Source organism: Neurospora hispaniola (assembly GCF_033458365.1).
Source record: "Neurospora hispaniola strain FGSC 10403 chromosome Unknown B0T23scaffold_6, whole genome shotgun sequence".
NCBI lineage: Eukaryota > Fungi > Ascomycota > Sordariomycetes > Sordariales > Sordariaceae > Neurospora > Neurospora hispaniola.
Window position 1 is genome coordinate 1,726,727 of NW_026944411.1, and position 18,336 is coordinate 1,745,062.

At 52.7% G+C, this 18,336-nt stretch overlaps 4 protein-coding genes across 4 annotated transcripts; all 4 read left to right on the forward strand.

The window, feature by feature from the left end:
- Nucleotides 1–118: 118 nt before the first annotated feature.
- On the forward strand, nt 119–2,691 carry B0T23DRAFT_193672 (DNA/RNA polymerase). Its single transcript, XM_062833258.1, has 2 exons — nt 119–449; nt 512–2,691. The coding sequence occupies exons 1-2, from the start codon at nt 223–225 to the stop codon at nt 2,301–2,303; spliced, it is 2,019 nt and encodes a 672-aa protein (XP_062690833.1). The 5' UTR covers nt 119–222; the 3' UTR covers nt 2,304–2,691.
- Nucleotides 2,692–6,185: 3,494 nt separating this feature from the next.
- B0T23DRAFT_193628 (uncharacterized protein) lies at nt 6,186–7,870 on the forward strand. Its single transcript, XM_062833257.1, has 3 exons — nt 6,186–6,466; nt 6,564–6,623; nt 6,700–7,870. The coding sequence occupies exons 1-3, from the start codon at nt 6,302–6,304 to the stop codon at nt 7,801–7,803; spliced, it is 1,329 nt and encodes a 442-aa protein (XP_062690834.1). The 5' UTR covers nt 6,186–6,301; the 3' UTR covers nt 7,804–7,870.
- Nucleotides 7,871–8,354: 484 nt separating this feature from the next.
- B0T23DRAFT_320418 (uncharacterized protein) lies at nt 8,355–8,528 on the forward strand (the record flags this gene model as incomplete). The annotated part of the gene is made up of 1 exon (XM_062835168.1): nt 8,355–8,528. The coding sequence occupies one exon, from the start codon at nt 8,355–8,357 to the stop codon at nt 8,526–8,528; it is 174 nt and encodes a 57-aa protein (XP_062690835.1).
- A 3,211-nt stretch (nt 8,529–11,739) lies between these two features.
- B0T23DRAFT_193768 (armadillo-type protein) lies at nt 11,740–15,963 on the forward strand. The gene is made up of 7 exons (XM_062833260.1): nt 11,740–12,056; nt 12,400–12,478; nt 12,579–13,045; nt 13,108–13,292; nt 13,363–15,409; nt 15,494–15,617; nt 15,681–15,963. Exons 1-7 carry the CDS (start codon nt 11,967–11,969, stop codon nt 15,830–15,832), a joined length of 3,144 nt encoding a protein of 1,047 aa, XP_062690836.1. The 5' UTR covers nt 11,740–11,966; the 3' UTR covers nt 15,833–15,963.
- Nucleotides 15,964–18,336: the final 2,373 nt, after the last annotated feature.

The following is an 18,336-nucleotide window of genomic DNA, read 5'->3' on the forward strand; positions in this document are numbered from 1 at the left end:
CCACCTCACCTTAGCGCGCTTTTGCTCCGTTCGACGTGACTTCGGCACTCTCACAACCACCCGTCGCGACGCCGTCTTCATGCGCCTCCGTCACCGATGAACGTCTCTCGGCCATCCGCGATCACCACGACTCTGACTGCCGTAGCCGGCCCGTCTTCATAGCCCGCCCGACCGAATGAAAATGACGACACCCTTGGCTTTAGATTCCGCCCATACGCTGCCATGTCGTCACCGCCCCATATGCAGTCCTTTCGCGACTTGTCTCCCGCGGGCGCTCCCGGCATGAAGCGTTCACGGTTCACGTATCGTCACATCCAGCAACTCGCTGCCTCGAGTACTTCGTGTCCGCTCAGGGTCATCGCTCACCTGGATCTCGATTGCTTCTACGCTCAGGTAGAAATGGTGCGACTAGGGATACCAGACGACAAGCCCGTTGCCGTTCAGCAATGGTAAACCCAGTCTCCAATTGTGCCCATTGGGCATTCTCTGACGTCAAACTGACCTTGTATAGGCAGGGATTGATCGCAGTCAACTATCCTGCTCGTAGCTTTGGCATCGGCCGGCATTGCAACGTGTCGGAAGCAAAAAAGCTCTGCCCAGATCTTATACACCAACACGTTGCAACATGGAGAGAAGGCGATGCCAAGTGGGATTACCACCCGGATGCCGCGGCCAACATGGCGACGCACAAGGTGTCCTTAGACCCTTACCGACTTGAATCCCGTAAGATTCTGGCTATCATCAAGGAAGAACTCCCACCTCATCTTCAAAAGGTGGAGAAAGCGAGCATCGATGAGGTGTTTATGGACCTCTCGGCACAGGTGCACACTATCCTGCTCGAACGTTTTCCCGAGCTTGCCAACCCTCCCCCATACGATGACCCGACCGAGATGCTGCCCATGCCATCCATCACCGCTCTCGACTGGCAGGCTGATGCGCTGGTAGACCTGCCAGACGAAAACGCTGAACTTGAGGATCCGGACTGGGACGACGTGGCTATTCTTATAGGCTCGGAAATTGTGCGCAAGGTGCGGATAGCCATCAAAGATAAGCTTGGATACACGTGCTCCGCAGGTGTAGCCTGTAATAAGCTGTTGAGCAAGTTGGGCTCGGCCTACCGAAAGCCCAACCAACAGACGGTGCTTCGGAATCGTTCAATTCAACATTTCCTGTCCGACTTCAAGTTCACAAAGATGCGGAACCTTGGCGGCAAGCTGGGCGAACAAATCAGTCAGATTTATCACACAGACACGGTCAAAGACTTGCTCAGTGCTCCGGTGGAGCAGCTAAAATCGAAGCTAGGCGATGACACAGGCGTTTGGGTCTACAACACCGTTCGTGGGATCGATACCAGCGAGGTAAACCCGCGCGTCCAAATCAAGTCGATGCTGTCGGCCAAGTCCTTCCGTCCCAGTATAACCTCCTTCGAGCAGGCTGTCAGATGGCTGCGCATCTTTGCCGCTGACATTTTTTCCCGGTTGGTCGAAGAAGGCGTTTTGGAAAACAAGCGGAGGCCTAAGACCATCAATCTCCATCACCGTCACGGCACTCAAACCCGGTCACGTCAAGGTCCTATCCCCCAAGGCCGTAAGCTCGACGAAGAGAGTTTGTTAGAGCTGGCCAGGAATCTGTTAAGCCAGATTGTTTCCGAGGGTCAGGTCTGGCCATGTTCCAACCTCAGCCTTAGCGTTGGAGGATTTGAGGATGGTGTTACTGGAAACATGGGCATTGGCGCTTTCTTGTTGAAGGGCGAGGAGGCCCAGGCAAGCAAGATGGGGTCAGGGACAGCGACGGTTGACTCTGAAATCGAGATCCGCCCGGCAGAGAAGCGAAGGCGCCTGGATAACGGCGGGATAGAACGGTTTTTCGCAAAGAGAGAGTTATCCCATGGCGCTAATTCTGGGTTGGGCTCCGACGATACGGCCATCAGTGGTCAAAGCGGTCAAAGGTTGGGCACCCTGAAAGAGGAGGTCATGTCAGGTGAGCCGGCCGGTTCAGAGGGGGTGGGCAAAGGCGATGAGGTATATAACGGGCAGTCTGAATCAGAACCCGGCCCAATCATCACATTGACGTGCTCGCGATGCAACGCCAGCCTCGATAGCCCCGAGGAACTGCAAAGCCATCAGGACTGGCATTTTGCCAAAGAGCTCCAAGAACAAGAACGTGTCAGCCAGACATTCGTCAATCAGCCATCAGCGTCTAGCTCGCGTGCCGGCAATCAAATATCCACACGCACGACGCCGAAGCGACAAGGTAGACCGAAGAAGGTCGAGCGCGGGCAAAGCAAACTCAAGTTCGGTTGAACAGACTATCGCGATTTTCATGACACGATGCCCTGATAACGGCAAAGTGACATGAGCGCACAGGTGGAGAACTCAATGCATGAATCCACAACACGACGCTTGATATCAAAACTTGCCTCTGACCGAGCTATTCAAGATTGCACATGCAGTCTTTGTGGAGGACGGTTTGCTCTTCAGATTCGCTGCAGGTGTTCGTCTTCAGCTGCGCGACGGGATTGACTACGGCATCTCATCAAAGTCTGCGTTCTGGCGGTGACCGAGAATCCAGGGACAAACCAATCAATGCTTGGACAGATCCACGATTCCCTTCTGGCATTTAATGGGTGGTAACGGGTCGGCAGTCTCACTTCCGAATATCTCGTGAAGCACTTTTTCTTGCTCCATGGCAGCCGAATTTATGGGGAGGCTATCAAGCCCCTATACTTGTTGGAACGCCCCCCCGAAGATGAAACCTCAATCTGCGCGCAATGAGTTCAGCTCGTGAGAGTTGCTGCTCGATTTCCTGACAGGTCACTGAGAGACTTGTAAGTTCAAGGGACCTCCACGAAAGCATTGGGAGATTGTTATGGCAAACATGAACCACGACGGAAGCAAGAAAGCTCCAGACAAACGGACAAAAAGTGTCGTCAATGTCTGTCTCTGGTTTGGCGGCCAGATACTCATCATGATCAGGGCCCTGTATGACAAACTGGCGGAGACGGCATGTGCCCCTTTGGTTGGTACACCAGAATAAAAATACGACGCAGGAGCATGTTCTGCACTAGGGTTACTTGCCGATGTGGGAGGAAAGGATCAATTCGGCCATGATCACTAGGAGCAGTGAGCGTGCTCAGAGCCAAACGGTCGCCTTGTTGTCGAGCTTACACCCTCACCAACCGAAGCGTCGGACAAAGCTGATTGGCTGCGGGAGACTCCATCTCATGCGGCAGCTTGCGGCGTTGCAGAAAGGTTGGGCTTCCAGACTTCCAGACGCATTGATACCCGATTGTTGCCAGAACCCGCCCGTTCCCAGATCCATTGCTTCCCCATTGCGTCTCCATCACGAAGCCCACTAGAAAGTATCTTCACACAGCCTTTCACTAGCCCAATCTGTCTTAAATGCATTTCAACCCGCGTGGAAGAAGCTACGGCATGGGCATAGGTCATAATTCCACATACGACGTCGGCGACCCATTGGTATGAGGAAACCATGTCGGATGCTCGAAATGATTTCTTGAATTCTTGTACTCACACATGTCACGGCGACGAAGCGACTCTTTCATCCATGTGCCACCTTCAGCCCGTCAGCCAGCACTGTCTGGCGTCTGGCCCCGACCCTTCAGCTTTCGATATGTAATCACATTGGTTGTCCATCTCTTTCTAACCATCACCATAGGCTTGCCGCCTAAATATTGAGTGCCATATGGCAGTGACTCTGCGAAGACCGCCTTGCTTCTACGCAAGACATCCAGGCCCGTCGGTAGACGACCTCATGGCACCACACAGTAGTAGACATTTGAGGTCGTTTTGTTCCTTTTGTATAAATCCGAAATGTCTTCAATTGACATAACAATTGTGGTATGATTTTTTCAACAGATGGCTTTATTGATTCCGTCTGAAGTCAGGCCTTCATTGTCCCCACATTCAGTTTATCTTTGCGCACCCGGTCGAGCTCATGTTTTGCGCCCTTGACGCCCAAACGGGTCACCGAATACCCACTACCAAAACAGCGGCCTTCCTTGCGTTCACCTTGACGCTGGAAAATCTTTACAGTATGTATGGCGTTGGCAACGCTCTGTGTTCATTTCTTTCTTGACTGGTACGAGTTACCACCGAGGGTTGACGCCTGCGGTTGATTAATTGGCACCCACACCTCCGCGTGCGATTGTGGCGTTTCCACAACAACCCACACAGCCAATAGAATCCTCAGAATGGAAGTCAAAAAACAACGCCAGCCTCATCACCAGGTTTGACTTCGGACTGTTTGCACTACTTGGCAATTGGCACTGGAGTCTCCAGTCTGGAAGGCCGATTGTTGACACCTATAATCCCTAAAGGCGTAAAGCGCACTCTGGCAGGTGACGGCGTCTAGCAAGGTCGCTCCTAGATACCAAGTGCACCTTTTCCGCCAATGTATAGTGTAGCAGGTTAACGACTCCATTATCACCTGTCGACAATGGGCAAAAGTTGACTTTCGACCTGAAGCGATTTCAAGCTTGCCTTCCACTCCACAGACTTACAGCCCAACGCTTGCCAATCTTCACACCGCATTTTTTTTTTTTTCTCTCCTGAGCCTGTACGCCTTTGTGTCTTCCATCAGCACTGGCAGCGTCCATTGCTCCATCCGCCCTCCCCCCGTCCTTGGGCTATCTCGAGTCGGTTTTCAGTGGTTGGCAGGACTGCCTCTTTCGCTTGCTGCAGCCCCTAAAGGCAGTAGCCCACATCGGGTCCCTAGAGCCAACCAATGTCTCCCACGCCTCTCTTCCGAGGCCGTCCTGGCCGGTGAAGAAAAGGAGAAAGAAAAAAAGGGAGGGCACGGTTGTATAAGATAAGCTGTTTGTCATATCGTTTCACTGGCTGTCCATGTGCACAAACTGCTTTTCCTATCAAGCCTCACTTTGACGTCGTGGTTTGCTATGCTCGGCTGTGCTTGGCCACATCTGTTAAAAGTTGACTCGGCCGCCCTGTTGGCCAAGTATGGCTGCCATCTATCCAAGCCATCATTCACCATTCAGCATTCGTACTGTCGTCGTCGTTTTAGGCCGCGCTGCTGTGGCGACTATAAGTTCAACGACACATTAGCGCAACGCGCTCTCATTGGCAGACACCGGGTCCCTACCGCCATGTACATATCCAGAAAACCAACCCTGGGTAGACCCTCCTGGTGCTGCCTCCCGACCTTCTCAAGCCCCTCACTCTATCCTTGAGGTTGCTGTCAACCCCCATCCCATCTGCAAGGCATTCCGTATTCTGGCCGATCTGGTTGCTGTCAGTCAGCTTCTCGTTCGCTCTTTTTGGCTCCTGTTCCTGCTGCTTGTGCTTGTTGTCAGCAGATGCCCCTGCTGCCCTGCGGATGCCCTGCGGATTCCGTGCCCCATTCTCCATCAGAGTTCGGCCTAGTGTCACCCACAATTCTCCATTCCCCATTCTCCATTCCGAATCTGTTCTCGCTGTTGACGAGCGAGACGCCGAGAGACGCAGGAGAGGACCCGATGCCTAGGTTCGCATCGCATTTGCACCAGCAAGCAGCAAGCACAAAACTCGGGTACAGACCGCGGAGCAGCAGTGTCCTTACAGAAAGGTGCCTCGTGTGCTCGCCAGGTCTGGCTGTCTGGGTAGTGTAGCTTCCCCTTAGGTATTAGCCTTGTCTAACTGCCTGCCCAACGTGTTACATACATAGGACGAGGTGACGGGGGTGCGGACACACTCTCTCCAGCGTACGGCACACATCCCATATAGACTACGTACAAGAGCCAGACCAGCAGAGTCACTCGTGCTGCCCTTGTAGGCCCGCTGTCGTCAAGCTCAGCGCGGATTTGCAGTGTAAGCCGGCCAATCTAGTCACCTCCACTCACCCATTTTCCCTGTCTTTTTCCCGCTTGTCCACGGGTTGTTCGCTCCGGTTACCTCTAGACATACATACAGCGCAGGGTTGAGGATACCTGCTAGACGTACCGCTCTGCCAGGCCCAGCCAGGTTGCCAGGAGTGCCTCACAAGTTCTTCCATCCCACCCACGCAACCACGACGGCCCACTTTGGCACAACCTAAACTCAGCCAGGCGTCCATTTCTTCCCGGCCTCCCCTCTTTCTCGTTCATCCCTTCTTCCCAAAATTCGGACTCTTTCTCCCCTGCCTGCTGTCCCATCATCGGCCCGCACTTGCAACGTCCTTTTTCTCACCTCACGTCCATAGCTCTTAGATACACAACGCCGTTTCGATCGCCGATTTTTGATTTCTTTGGACCTACATCATCCTCTTGTCTTGCTCTTCGGACCACCACGCCCTATCCGCAATCACCATGGCGGCAAGACCGGGCAACAGGCCAGCTCAGGCCCCTCAGCCCTCGACTGCGCGCCAGAACGAATACTTCGTGCCCCGCGACGGTATCGATCGCGAAGTCATCACGTCCGACATTTGCAGGTACCTCGGAAACGATGCACTTGTACGCCCTGGAACTTACGAGGTACGCCCCTTCGACCGAGAATTTCTTTCCTCTTCGGCCTCACCCATTTGAGCGTAGTATTGTGAGGAACTGTCACTTACAGCTGCTCGCCTCATAGTCACCAGACGGCCGTGTGACCCAAGGCTACTTCATCACCGCCTATCGCAATCTGACATCGGTAAGTCCTCGCAGCCAGCTCGCGCACAAGCTTGCGCGTTGGCAAAGACTTGAAGCTAAACAAGGTGGCTTTGCAGGCGATGATTCAAGACCTAAAGGCCGACTCCGCTCGATGGGAGCAAGAGAGACGTGCTGCGTCCAGGTCAGGTGGTGGCACTGGAGGTACAATACACTCTAGCCAGCACAATGGCTCAACGTTTGTGAGAAGCTCTAACTCGCCCACAGGCCAGCGCGAGCAGAACCGTGGGTCCTCTGATTACAGCACATGGAAAAACCGCCAACGGGAACAGGAACACTACGATGCCTACGCCAGGGACAATGCCATGGATGTTGACTATCCCCCACAGCCTAGCGCCCCCAAGAACCCGGTTTATCCTCCGCCGAATGCGTACCCAGGGCCGCCACAGCCAGGTCCTCCTACTTATCCGCCCGTTTCGTATACTCCCCAGGCTGCTGGCATTCCAGCACAGTATCCTCCCCAGGCGTACCCTCCTTACCCGACCAATCCTCCCGCTCCGCAGTACTCGCCCGGACCTCCCAATACCGGAGATAGATACCCTGGCATGGCGGCCCCTCCTCCTATGCCGGCTGGCGGCTATGGACAAGTTGGACAGGAAGCTTCCTACGTGATGGGCTCAGATTATCGGACACAGCCGAATTACGTGACGTCGGAGCCTCCAAGGATGCCGCCTCACCCTGCGATCTCTTCTGCTGCCCCTGTCAGGCCAATGTATGCTCCCACCAATGGCGCCCCTGGTTATCCACCAGCCCCGGATCAGTACTATGGTGCGCCGATTCCTGGAAGTTCGGCCACTCAGGCTTACTCAGCCGATCCTCTGTATGGCCGTGGTGGTGCGTATAATGTGGCAACAACGAACCCAGCACAGGCTTCATCTGATAATCTAGGCTCCCCCGCAGGTCCAACGCCAACACGGCAAGGGTACGGTCACATTCCAGAGCCCCCGTTTGATAACCATCAGCCTCCTGTGCTCTCACAGGTCCCCACGTCAAACAGTAGTACACCGGCCCAAATGACAAGCAGCGGGCCGTCACCTGCCCCACGCCGGAGTCCCGGTCGCGACTCGGAGCCCAGGGAACGAGAACGGGAACAACACCGCAATCGCCGCCCGGAGCAGGAACGTGACGACAGAGATCGTGCCAGGCACCGGCAAATCCGCTAATTGCTAGCGACACGCAGGTCTTTTTGACTTTGACGGCCCTAGACCTGCCCGTCGCAAGACGTTGGAGGTCTTATGGGCTGTTATTAATGCTTTGCTAATACCTCGGAACCCGGAGTTCTCTATTATTTCTGTTTCATTGTCTCATACCAGGATCCCGGTTACTTTCGGCCTGATAATGATCTGATCCACGGATAGACCTAGGAGAAAAAAGAGGTGCGCGGAAACCTCGAGAGCTGCAAGTTGCATCTCTGGAAGTTTGGATCTTGACTCTGCTCCGGCGGCTCGACTTTGATACAGCAACACCATTTCCACGGTACTTGCATCCCTGGATTATCGGCATTTCTGTCCCTGGTTTTACCAGAACACGGATTCTCTGGTGCCTACCAAACATCTGGACTATGGCACCTTGCAGACAGCTGCCGCATTGGACGGTGGTGCTGTCGCTCGAGTTTACTTTTCGATTAATGTTACGGGTTGTGTGATTTCTTTTTTTTTTTTTTTTCCTTTTTTTTTTTCCTAATTTCCTTTTCTGTTCTCGCTTCGAGGACGATATGGAGAGATGCATTATACCACGGACCGGGAAACTTCACTGGATTTGGGGAAAAAATGAAGAGCGGCTCGAGGTTCTGGCGTCTTTGTGTGTAGTGGATATCAGCCTCTCCTTGCTGTCCGGAATGGCTCTCGGGATAACGTCCTCGTCCTCCGCTCGAGGCGTTTGCGTCTAAACCTTGAAGCCATTCCACCCCGGGATTAGGAGTCTTCCTCGCTAACAATCTCTCCGAGTCCTGAAAACGGATTCGCCTCTTCACCGACCGGAAGATTCAAGCCATGGACGGACAGCAAGGTGAGTAAGCCTCTGGAAGAGTGTATATATCAATTGACCCCTCGGACCGAAATACGGTACTCCAATTTCTGCCCACGGCTTGCACTCTGATCTGGACAGCCTCATGTTCCGTTTTCAAGATAACTAACTGGACACAGCTTGAATCAAGGAAACATTGATCTTCTTTTCTCATCTTTCTTTTCTTGGAACTTCCACTTGGATCAACCACAATTGGCCGCACACCCCGGATTTTCCTGGTTTTCATTTGAGCCATGGCACCCAAGCTCGCCCCGGAATTGCCACTGGTCTGATTTGGAACGGTATTGCTGGTTTTGGCCCGACTGTTTCCGTGGACCTTCTGGATTGCTTTTTCGCTTCTGGCTTGCTAGAACGGCCAGGCTCGTATTCTAACGCGTCTTGACCCGTCCCTGGAATCACGAGCTGTCTAATGAGACGCTCATTACGGACATACAAGAGGTATGTCGACAAAATACCACCAGAACCGCGGATGGCCAATCAATGGAATTCTGGCAACAACAACAACTGCCAATGACAATGGACCGACCATGCCATATAGCGTTTCTCAACTCGACTGCCCAGATGGAGTTCGCTATCTCCGCCAATACCAGTTCAATGATGGCTGAACCGGCATTCAACCTTGTGCGCTGCATAAACTGCAAAAATGGCATCGAACATCAATCGGCAGGCATCACAAGGCTTCCTGAACCAGGGACACGATGATGTCCGTCTTGCAGCGCTCGACAGCTCTCTAGTCTGTTGCATTTCTTCGGTATTACGGTGATTGTCCATGTCTTCAGGAGCCTTCGCGAAAAATGTGGTATGGAATCAGAGACGTAATCCCGGGTTGCATCTAGGTTCTTCGTTCACTGCCAGTTGGGTAGCCGGTTTGCCTTGTTACCACTGCATCATCATCATAAGAACATTCAGCAGCCAGTACCGACTGGTGCCGATGGTCATTTTCAAAGCAACGAATTGTGGTCAACCATCACCAGGGTTCGCACACGTGAGATGAGCATCTCCAAGGGACGATCATCTGTTAGTCAAGACTTTTCCTTTCGGCGTCATTCCACCCACTCTCTTGCCTCTATTCGTCCGATAGGTACTGGTTCCCGTCCTCTCGGAAGGTGAGCCTAAAGCTGACAAGCCCACACAGAAATTGGGTTGAAAGATTTCTTCTCATTTCATACCTCTTGTGTTTAGCATATAGTTCGGACGTACTGGTCTCATATTTGTCATCTGAGGTCAATGGTCATATGTATCTGCTGTATAATCTAGCAGCCGTTTTCGGTTCGGCATCCGGAGGAAAGACTGAATGAGGGCCGCACGACTTTAGTTACTAAGTCTCGGGTACAGTTTTGGAGCTTGTATTGAGAGGTAGAATTAATGAAGGGATTCACAATTGTCTTTTTGAGAACACGTTTTACAGGCAGGCACTAAGAGGTTCCCCCTTGAAATGTAAACATGGTCCTATGTAATAGAAAGCACGGAGTCCGCTCCTGTCCGTGCTGCCCTCCTCGCCGATCTCTGGCCCTGGAAACTTGGCTGGTGGGCTTTCCTGCAAAACAGAGGCGGTTGGGGAGACGCAGGGGAAAATGAAAACGTGCAAGTCGGCATGTGGTTTTTCTTTTGCTTATTGCTAGGGGTTTGCATGGAGCAATTCAGGCGCAGGCGCCAGGCACACACATATTGTGGCGTACTGTAGATAGAGGTATGGAAGTAGTGTAATGGTTTTTCTGTTAAAGTGAGCCACCCAGTCGACCTGGACTGCCCTGTTCTGCTGTTCAAACTGTACGAGGATCCGATGCCGGCACTTTTGCAAGCACGATTCAAAGACCACAATCACACCTATGCTGCTAAAGAGGATCAGCTTGTAAGGGCACCAATTAAGTCCAAGTGACGTGGAAAAGGGAGGAAGAAGAAGTGCAGTGAGATGATGGGGTGGCTGGTGAATGGGTCGGTTAATTACGGCCAGTGGTGACCGCTTTTGCGGCATGGCTTTTGCTGCTTTGCACCGGCAATAAACGTGCCATAATCAACCCATAGCAGTGTTGTGTTCTTGTCGATATCAGATGTCTACCGTAGAGGTAGTGCAGGAAGCGGCACTGGCATGGAACGCCGGTCTTTGCATGCTGGGCGGATGGCCCCGGTGCAGCCGCCGACGGGAACGTCCAGTGCCCCTCAGTCATCAAGATGATGGCCGACCGACCTGCTCAGCAGAAGAGATTTGGTGTCTCTTTCCCGGCCTCTTTCACAACACGAAACAAAGCTCACACAAGGAGCATACACTACTGAGTAGTAAAAGCTTGGGATTTGAGACACAACGTGGGTTCATCAGTACTGTGTGGGTTCGTGGTGGGGCGTCAAAATGTTGTAGCGTGCAAACCATAAGAGAGCAACCCGTTTGGCGATGTGAATGCCCATGATGGCTTCGCTCTTAGAGGCCCGACTTTCCCTCTACCTGGGAAGAAAGGCTGTAAAGATCTCCAAACCATGGCGATGGCAGTGCAAGGTTCTTTTCAGGCCCCATTACTTGGGATTAACAATCAGCAATGTCAAACAGATGCTTTCATCATTCTGAACAGGCAGACTTCAAGGAGGAACCCAAAGCCCGGCCGAGCGACGAGGACCCTCCTGGTCTGTCCAAACTACTGGAAAAGACCAAGCTGACGGCCCTCCCTTCCATCCCGTTTTATGGAGATTGTTCCTGGGCCTGGGGTCCCTCCACCGCAGCAGTTGACAAACCCGTGATTGACGGCCCGCACAGACAACTGAACGCGGAACCTTCACTGGCTGGTCGAGAGCTGCCCGTGCTCTGGTTGTTTGCCTAGGTAGAGGTAGAGATTGCAGGTTGGCCGACGTGATGCCCTTTCGCCCCTCATGCCTCAGTTTTGATGCGTCTGGTAGAGGCGTGCGTTTTCTGTAGTGTAGGGGCGATATGTTCACGGCATTAACCCCGACACCTATAACCCGGACGGCGTGCTGACAAGGCCCCGCCCAGCAGCGGTTTTCACGGCAGCCGATTCGTCGTCTCCCGCACTCAAGCCAAAAAGGTATCAGGTTCAAAGCGTCCGTCTCCAGGAGCAGCGATGCCACGAGGGACCAGCTTGTGGCCCAAATATTTTTTTTTACGCTAGCGGGTTGGCAAGACTGTGCACGCCCCTCAACCGCAACAACTTCAACCCCGTCTCCGGCTTTTTGTTTTGGGAATTTGTTGCCTGCCACCACACCCCCCATCTACGCACTCGCCCTCCCCGGATAGGTGTGTCCGTGTTGATGCGAGAGCCCGCCAGAATTTGACCGTCAACGAAGTCACCTCAAGATGGATGCGAACGCCATTCGAAGTTGCATCGTCGCGACCCTCGACGCCGATGCCGACGTTCGTCGGAGGGCTGAACTCCAGCTCAAGCAGGTGCGTGTGTAGCCGTCCATCATCATCTTCATCATCATCATCAACCACCGTCCTCCCACCACCTCGGCCGAGACTCCGGCCCTTCAGCGCAAACAGCCCTAGTCCAACTACGAGCCCGAGATTGTTGTTCCATGGCCGCGTGCCTCGCACACACCAACCTCATCCCAGATAGCAACGTCCCGTGGCCGTCGCCGTCGCCGTGTGCTTTTCCCGCCCGGCCGTCCGCGCTTGCTATCCATATCGCCAGCACACCCTCGACTTCCGTTCACCACCCCGCCCGCTTCCGGGTGGACATGAAACGACGGACAACAGGAGCGCCGCTGACATCAAGTTTTCTCTGCAGGCCGAGCAACAAGTCGGTTTCACCGATGTCCTCTTGGACCTCCTCCAGACAGAGCAGGATGTGAACCTGAAACTTTCAAGTATGCCTTGCCAGTTCGATTCCCTTCGCGGGCTTCCATAACCCACTCAGCCCTTGCTTCATTCCTTCTACGCTTGGTGCAAGCGCTCACCCCTTTCTAGCCGTTATCTACCTCAAGAACCGAGTCAACCGCGCCTGGCAGCGCTCCGACGACTACCCGCAAGAGGCGGTTTTGGACGAAGACGCCAAGGCACGCTTCCGTGACCGGTTACTGCCCATTCTCGCCAGCTCCGAGACTCTGGTCCGCCATCAGCTGGTCCCCATTTTACAGCGCATCTTGCACCACGACTTTCCCGACCGATGGCCGACCTTCATGGATTACACCGTCCAGTTGCTCAACACCAACAACGCCCCCTCTGTCCTGGCTGGCCTGCAATGTTTGCTCGCTATCTGCCGTTCGTTTCGCTACAAGATGAGCGATACCGATCACCGTGCGCAATTCGAAAAGATTGTCGAAGTTAGCTTCCCGAGACTGTTGGCCGTCTGCGATGAGTTGGTAAACCAGGATAGTGAGGAGGCTGGCGAGATGTTACACATTGCTCTCAAGGCGTACAAGCATACTGCCTGGGTGAGTTCCTATATCTATCGGAAACAAAGTGACGGGATGATTAGCTGACTGAGCCACTATAGCTTGAACTCCCCGCCTGCCTCCGCGAGCAGTCCGTCAATCTCGGATGGTGCACCATCTTCCTTCGTACCGTATCGAAGCCGATTCCTGCGAGCGCTATGCAGGACGACCCGTTGGGACGTGAACGCCATCATTGGTGGAAGGCAAAGAAGTGGGCATACTTCAACCTAAACAGGCTATATATCAGGTAAGTGGTTATGGTGTCGCATCTCCCAAGTTCTACCGGGTGCGCAATTCCGAGGCTGACCCCGCCATAGATACGGTAACCCTCACAACATCATGGAAAAGGGAGCCGATGGTCAGTTGCTCCAATTTGCCAAGAACTTTATCGCCCAAGTCGCTCCCGAAATCCTCAAGCACTACCTTGCCGAGATCGAGAAATGGGTAGCCAAAACCGTCTGGCTGAGCCGGCCGTGCTTGTCGTACACTCTTGTCTTCCTGGACGAGTGCATTCGTCCCAAGGAGATGTGGACACATCTGAAGCCTCACCTTACTAATTTGGTCACTCATTTCATCTTCCCTGTTCTCTGCCTTTCGGAAGAGGACGTGGAAAACTTCGAGGAGGAACCGGAGGAATACCTTCACCGCAAACTTAACTTCTTTGAGGAAGTCTCCGCGCCCGACGTTGCCGCTGTCAACTTTTTGGTGAGCCTCACGAAGGCCCGTAGAAAGCAGACCTTCGAGATCCTCAAGTTCGTCAATGAAGTCGTCAATCAATACGAGCAGGCGCCAGAGGACCAGAAGAACCACCTGGCGAAGGAGGGTGCGCTACGCATGATCGGAACTCTTGCTCCGGTTATCCTGGGCAAGAAGTCCCCTATCGCTGATCAGGTGGAATACTTCTTGGTTCGGTACGTTTTCCCGGATTTCACGAACCCGCAAGGCTTCCTCAGAGCCCGCGCGTGCGACACCATCGAAAAGTTCGAGCAGCTCGACTTTAAGGACCAGCAGAACCTCCTTACTGTCTACCGCCACATCCTCGACTGCATGGCCGACCCCAAGTTGCCTGTCCGTGTGACTGCTGCTTTGGCCCTACAGCCTATGATCAGACATGAGATCATTCGCACCAGCATGCAGCAGAACATCCCGACGGTTATGCAGCAGCTTCTCAAGCTTGCTAACGAAGCCGATATTGACGCCCTCGCTAACGTGATGGAGGACTTCGTGGAGGTTTTCGCTACTGAGCTTACACCGTTTGCCGTGGCTCTCAGCGAGCAGCTGCGCGATACCTACCTGCGCATCGTCAGAGAGCTTCTCGAAAACAATGAGAGACGTGATGGTGCCGAGGATGAGTTTGGCGATTACCTCGACGACAAGAGCATAACTGCGCTTGGTGTGTTGCAAACAATCGGTACTCTCATCCTCACTCTTGAAAGTACCCCAGAGGTTCTTCTTCACATTGAGAGCGTCCTGATGCCTGTCATCCAGATTACTTTGGAGAACAAGCTTTACGATCTCTACAACGAAGTCTTTGAAATCATCGACAGCTGCACTTTTGCCGCCAAGCAGATCTCTCCCAACATGTGGCAGGCCTTTGAGCTTATCCATACGACTTTCAAGTCGGGCGCCGAGCTGTATCTGGAGGATATGCTTCCTGCGTTGGACAACTTTGTGCAGTACGGCGCGCCCCAGCTTGTCCAGAAGCCTGAATACATTCAGGCGCTGTTTGAGATGGTTCAGGACATGTTCAACGACACCAAGGTTGGCGGCTGCGATAGAATCTGCGCGTGCAAGCTTTCTGAAGCCATGATGCTTAGTCTGCGTGGCCAGATTGATCAGTGCGTTCAAGGCTTCATCGGCTTGGCCATGAACGTGCTCACTTCTCAGGATGTTAAGGTTAAGAGCTACAAGATCCACTTGATGGAAATGGTCATCAACGCCGTCTACTACAACCCTCTTCTAACCCTGCAGATTCTCGAATCTCAAGGCTGGACGAACAAGTTTTTCAGCCTTTGGTTCAGCAGCATGGACTCTTTCTCTCGCGTGCATGACAAGAAGCTCTGCATTGTAGCCATTGTGGCCTTGATCAGCATTCCTGCTGATCAGATCCCCCCTACTGTTGCCGTTGGTTGGCCAAGGCTTCTCCAGGGCATCACCTCTCTGTTCGGCAGCCTGCCGACGGCTCTCAAAAACCGTGAGGAAGCGCTCAAGGACGACTATCACCTTGACGGAGGCGTCTACGACGAAAATGAGGAATGGGACGACGATGAAAACAACTGGGATGCCGGTGAAGAGGGTGAGGAGGAGGATCTTGGAGATGTCAAGGGCGAGAGTGAAGCATACCTGGAGTTCCTCAACGAGGAGGTAAGTTCTACAGAACACATTCATTTCAACAGTCGGTATTGATGACTCTAGATTCGCGATCTTGCTGACACTCACCTTGCTCAGGCGCAGAAGTTCTCCGGTACCGATCTCGAGTATAGTGACGACGAGCTCGGCGAAGATGGCGTTCTTCTCGAATCCCCTCTCGACAAGCTTGATCCCTACTCCATCTTCAAGACGTCTCTGTTGAGTGAGTATTCCCCTTCATCGGGGTGCTTGTGAACAAGCCTGATCAGAGCTAACATATTCGCAGAGCTTCAAGCAGAGCAGCCCCAGTACTATGCTGGCCTTGTACAACATTTGAGTATGGAGGAGCAGAGTGTTATTTCGGCTGTCTTGCAGCAGGCAGACACACAAGAGGCTGCCGCTCAACAGGCTGCCGCGGCTGCTAACGGAACCAGTTAAATGGTGTTTATACCCCCTATACCACGTCATACACCAAGCTATTTTCTGTTAGTCGAGGCGCTGTTAGGAACGCATGCCGCAAACTTTGTGCTGTGGCGCCGATACTACCCGTTACTCGAACAAAAGTCCTGGGCTCGCAAGGCTACTATAATTGACGCCTCATGGCAACGCCAATGGCTTTGGGGCCGCTCCGTTCTGCAAACAGGGCACTCGGGTTTGCGCTTTAGTGGCATGGCTATCAATATCATTTTGGCTGAAAGTCATGGAATGCGAGTTTGTTGTTTCCGGTTTTGATACACCACACACTGCTCTTTGGGTTAATGATTACTGGATCAAGCGCTTTCCGTGGTTAGTCAGCTATTCGTGGAAGATAGTAAGGCATGTTGGTTTCTATCCTGTCTTGCATCTCCAGTCTGCGGCAGCCCACAGTTTCCGAAGCCCTCGAGAGAAGAGGAGAGGGATGTGTGTGATTGAGTAGCCGGTGAATCAGGTACTACGTGAAGAGGGACAAGCTGCCCGAGAGGGAGAACAGTCCTACCGACATGGGTGCTAATTGACAGGTTGCTGTAGGGAAGGATGAGAAGGTGAATCTAGAGTCTTTTTTCGAAGAAAACAAAAAGTTGGTCAATACAGGCAGATTAGTTAGACAAATATAGCTTCTTTCAGACTAGTAAACTAAATGTAGACATTACGTTAATGCCATGTTACTGGCGTTCCCCCGAACATACCTAGCATAGCCCTCCCACGGCCATCTTGTTGAATTACCACTCCACTCACCTCTTTCACCTCCAACAAGCTTCTTCACAGCTTACTCATAGGCTAGTCACACGGTACTTACGGTCAGATGAGTATTCCCAAGAGCTCGATCCTGCGCACGTGGTGATACTTTTCTTTCCATAGCTGAGTGAGATGTGATATGTGACCTATCACAATTAACCGTTGATGGTTGCCCGTTGAAGAACTAACACAACACTCGACTTCCAAGTCTGCCTTCCATTGATAATAACCGAGGGCACTGAAAGTGTTGGATGCTTTGATTCTCAAAGAGGTAGGATTCTGAACGAAGGCGAACCGCGAAACGGACGGAGTGATCGGATGGCACTATAATATCATCTGAGTATATTCTGCGTGCTGCAGTGCACTTGTTCCTTCCTCAGTTCTGATCGCAGGGCTTGGAAATTCTCACGAGCAACTGAATCATGATTAGGTAGGTACCTCTAGCAAGGAAGGAGCGAAGATGGCCAAGGAAGGAGCGAAGATGGCCAAGGAAGGGGCAGGCAGATGTACCTCTGTTAGTGAGGCCCGACCTTAACTATGTAGAATTTCATCGCTCTACTACCCCTTATAAAAGATTTTCCGCCCGTGTACCTTTCATGGAAGGGTTCCTGCCAAATGGCTAGAGTGGTAGTACTGCAGGTAGAGGTATTCTTGGTGACCTCTTTGATAGCAGTGGTGAAGTCGAGATCATGATCACTACCTAGGTAGGTACACAAACTCCGCCGCAGTTTGTGTAACGACCTAGGCACAGGGTTCGTTTCTGTTCAAGTTGTCCAACCCGAATTCAGTGCCAAAAGAGAGCTGAGTACCACACAAGTAATTGAAACTCCATCACCCAAACAGTCAGCTTTCAATGACAGCTTTTGATTGGCACTCATTTAAAAGCAGACGACCGGGCTTCGGACTGAGAGAGTAGACCGACAAACTTCCAGTACTACCTCGATTTTGCTCTTTCCGCGTCCATGGTAAGAGTGCCAGCGTGCCACAGTGCAGTGCAGTACAAGTACTTACCCCATGCTCGAACCCGCCCACACGTCCAAGACGTTCCAGAATAGTAGTCCATCCTTTCGGGTTCGAGTTGTTCGGTTCAGTTGCTTCGTTCTCCAAACTTGGTTCTGGTTTTGGTTCCTGACAAACCCACCTAACATTGTGGTGGACTGGGTGGTTCTGCCAAGATTGTAATGGTGCGTGGGATGACATATGCATGAAAGGCCGGCTTCAGGGAAGGAAAACGCCGAACGGATTTGGGAGTTCAGTTCGTTGATGGAGGGGGGGCGTTGTCGGAACTGAGGGTGATGACGGCTGGGCGGACGGGCGGAGGGAAGAATGACAATGACGATTTCTCTGGGCGGGCGGATTGTCAGCCATGGCATACTATGAGGCCGTGGATGCCGAGTTTAGTTGGGTAAATAACATGTCAGATCAGCAGGTACAGACGGCGGGGTGTAAAGGGTAATTGGATGTAGGTAGAGTACACTTGAAGATTCAGTTGTTTGTTATGAGGAGAGCTTGAGGACCGGCGTCACCGGTTGCGAAGTCGTGATGGCCAAGCAATGCCAACCGCTGAGAAGTAGACTAGGTAGGTACGTTATGGACGAGAGGCATCGACGATGAAAGCGGAAGACCAACACTTGACTGACTCCAAGCTAACATCAACAACACTGCAAAAAGCCAAACGATTCCAGGCTGCAAAAGGAAGTTCAGTCTTGGTGCCAGCAATCGCATTC

Bases quoted from the DNA above. Each gene is read 5' to 3' on its own strand.
- B0T23DRAFT_193628 (XM_062833257.1), top strand. From the start codon at position 6,302: ATGGCGGCAAGACCGGGCAACAGGCCAGCTCAGGCCCCTCAGCCCTCG. The intron at 6,467-6,563 runs GTACGCCCCTTC...CTCGCCTCATAG, and splicing joins TACGCCCTGGAACTTACGAG to TCACCAGACGGCCGTGTGAC. The intron at 6,624-6,699 runs GTAAGTCCTCGC...GTGGCTTTGCAG, and splicing joins CCTATCGCAATCTGACATCG to GCGATGATTCAAGACCTAAA.
- B0T23DRAFT_193672 (XM_062833258.1), top strand. From the start codon at position 223: ATGTCGTCACCGCCCCATATGCAGTCCTTTCGCGACTTGTCTCCCGCG. The intron at 450-511 runs GTAAACCCAGTC...GACCTTGTATAG, and splicing joins CCCGTTGCCGTTCAGCAATG to GCAGGGATTGATCGCAGTCA.
- B0T23DRAFT_193768 (XM_062833260.1), top strand. From the start codon at position 11,967: ATGGATGCGAACGCCATTCGAAGTTGCATCGTCGCGACCCTCGACGCC. The intron at 12,057-12,399 runs GTGCGTGTGTAG...TTTTCTCTGCAG, and splicing joins CTGAACTCCAGCTCAAGCAG to GCCGAGCAACAAGTCGGTTT. The intron at 15,410-15,493 runs GTAAGTTCTACA...CACCTTGCTCAG, and splicing joins TGGAGTTCCTCAACGAGGAG to GCGCAGAAGTTCTCCGGTAC.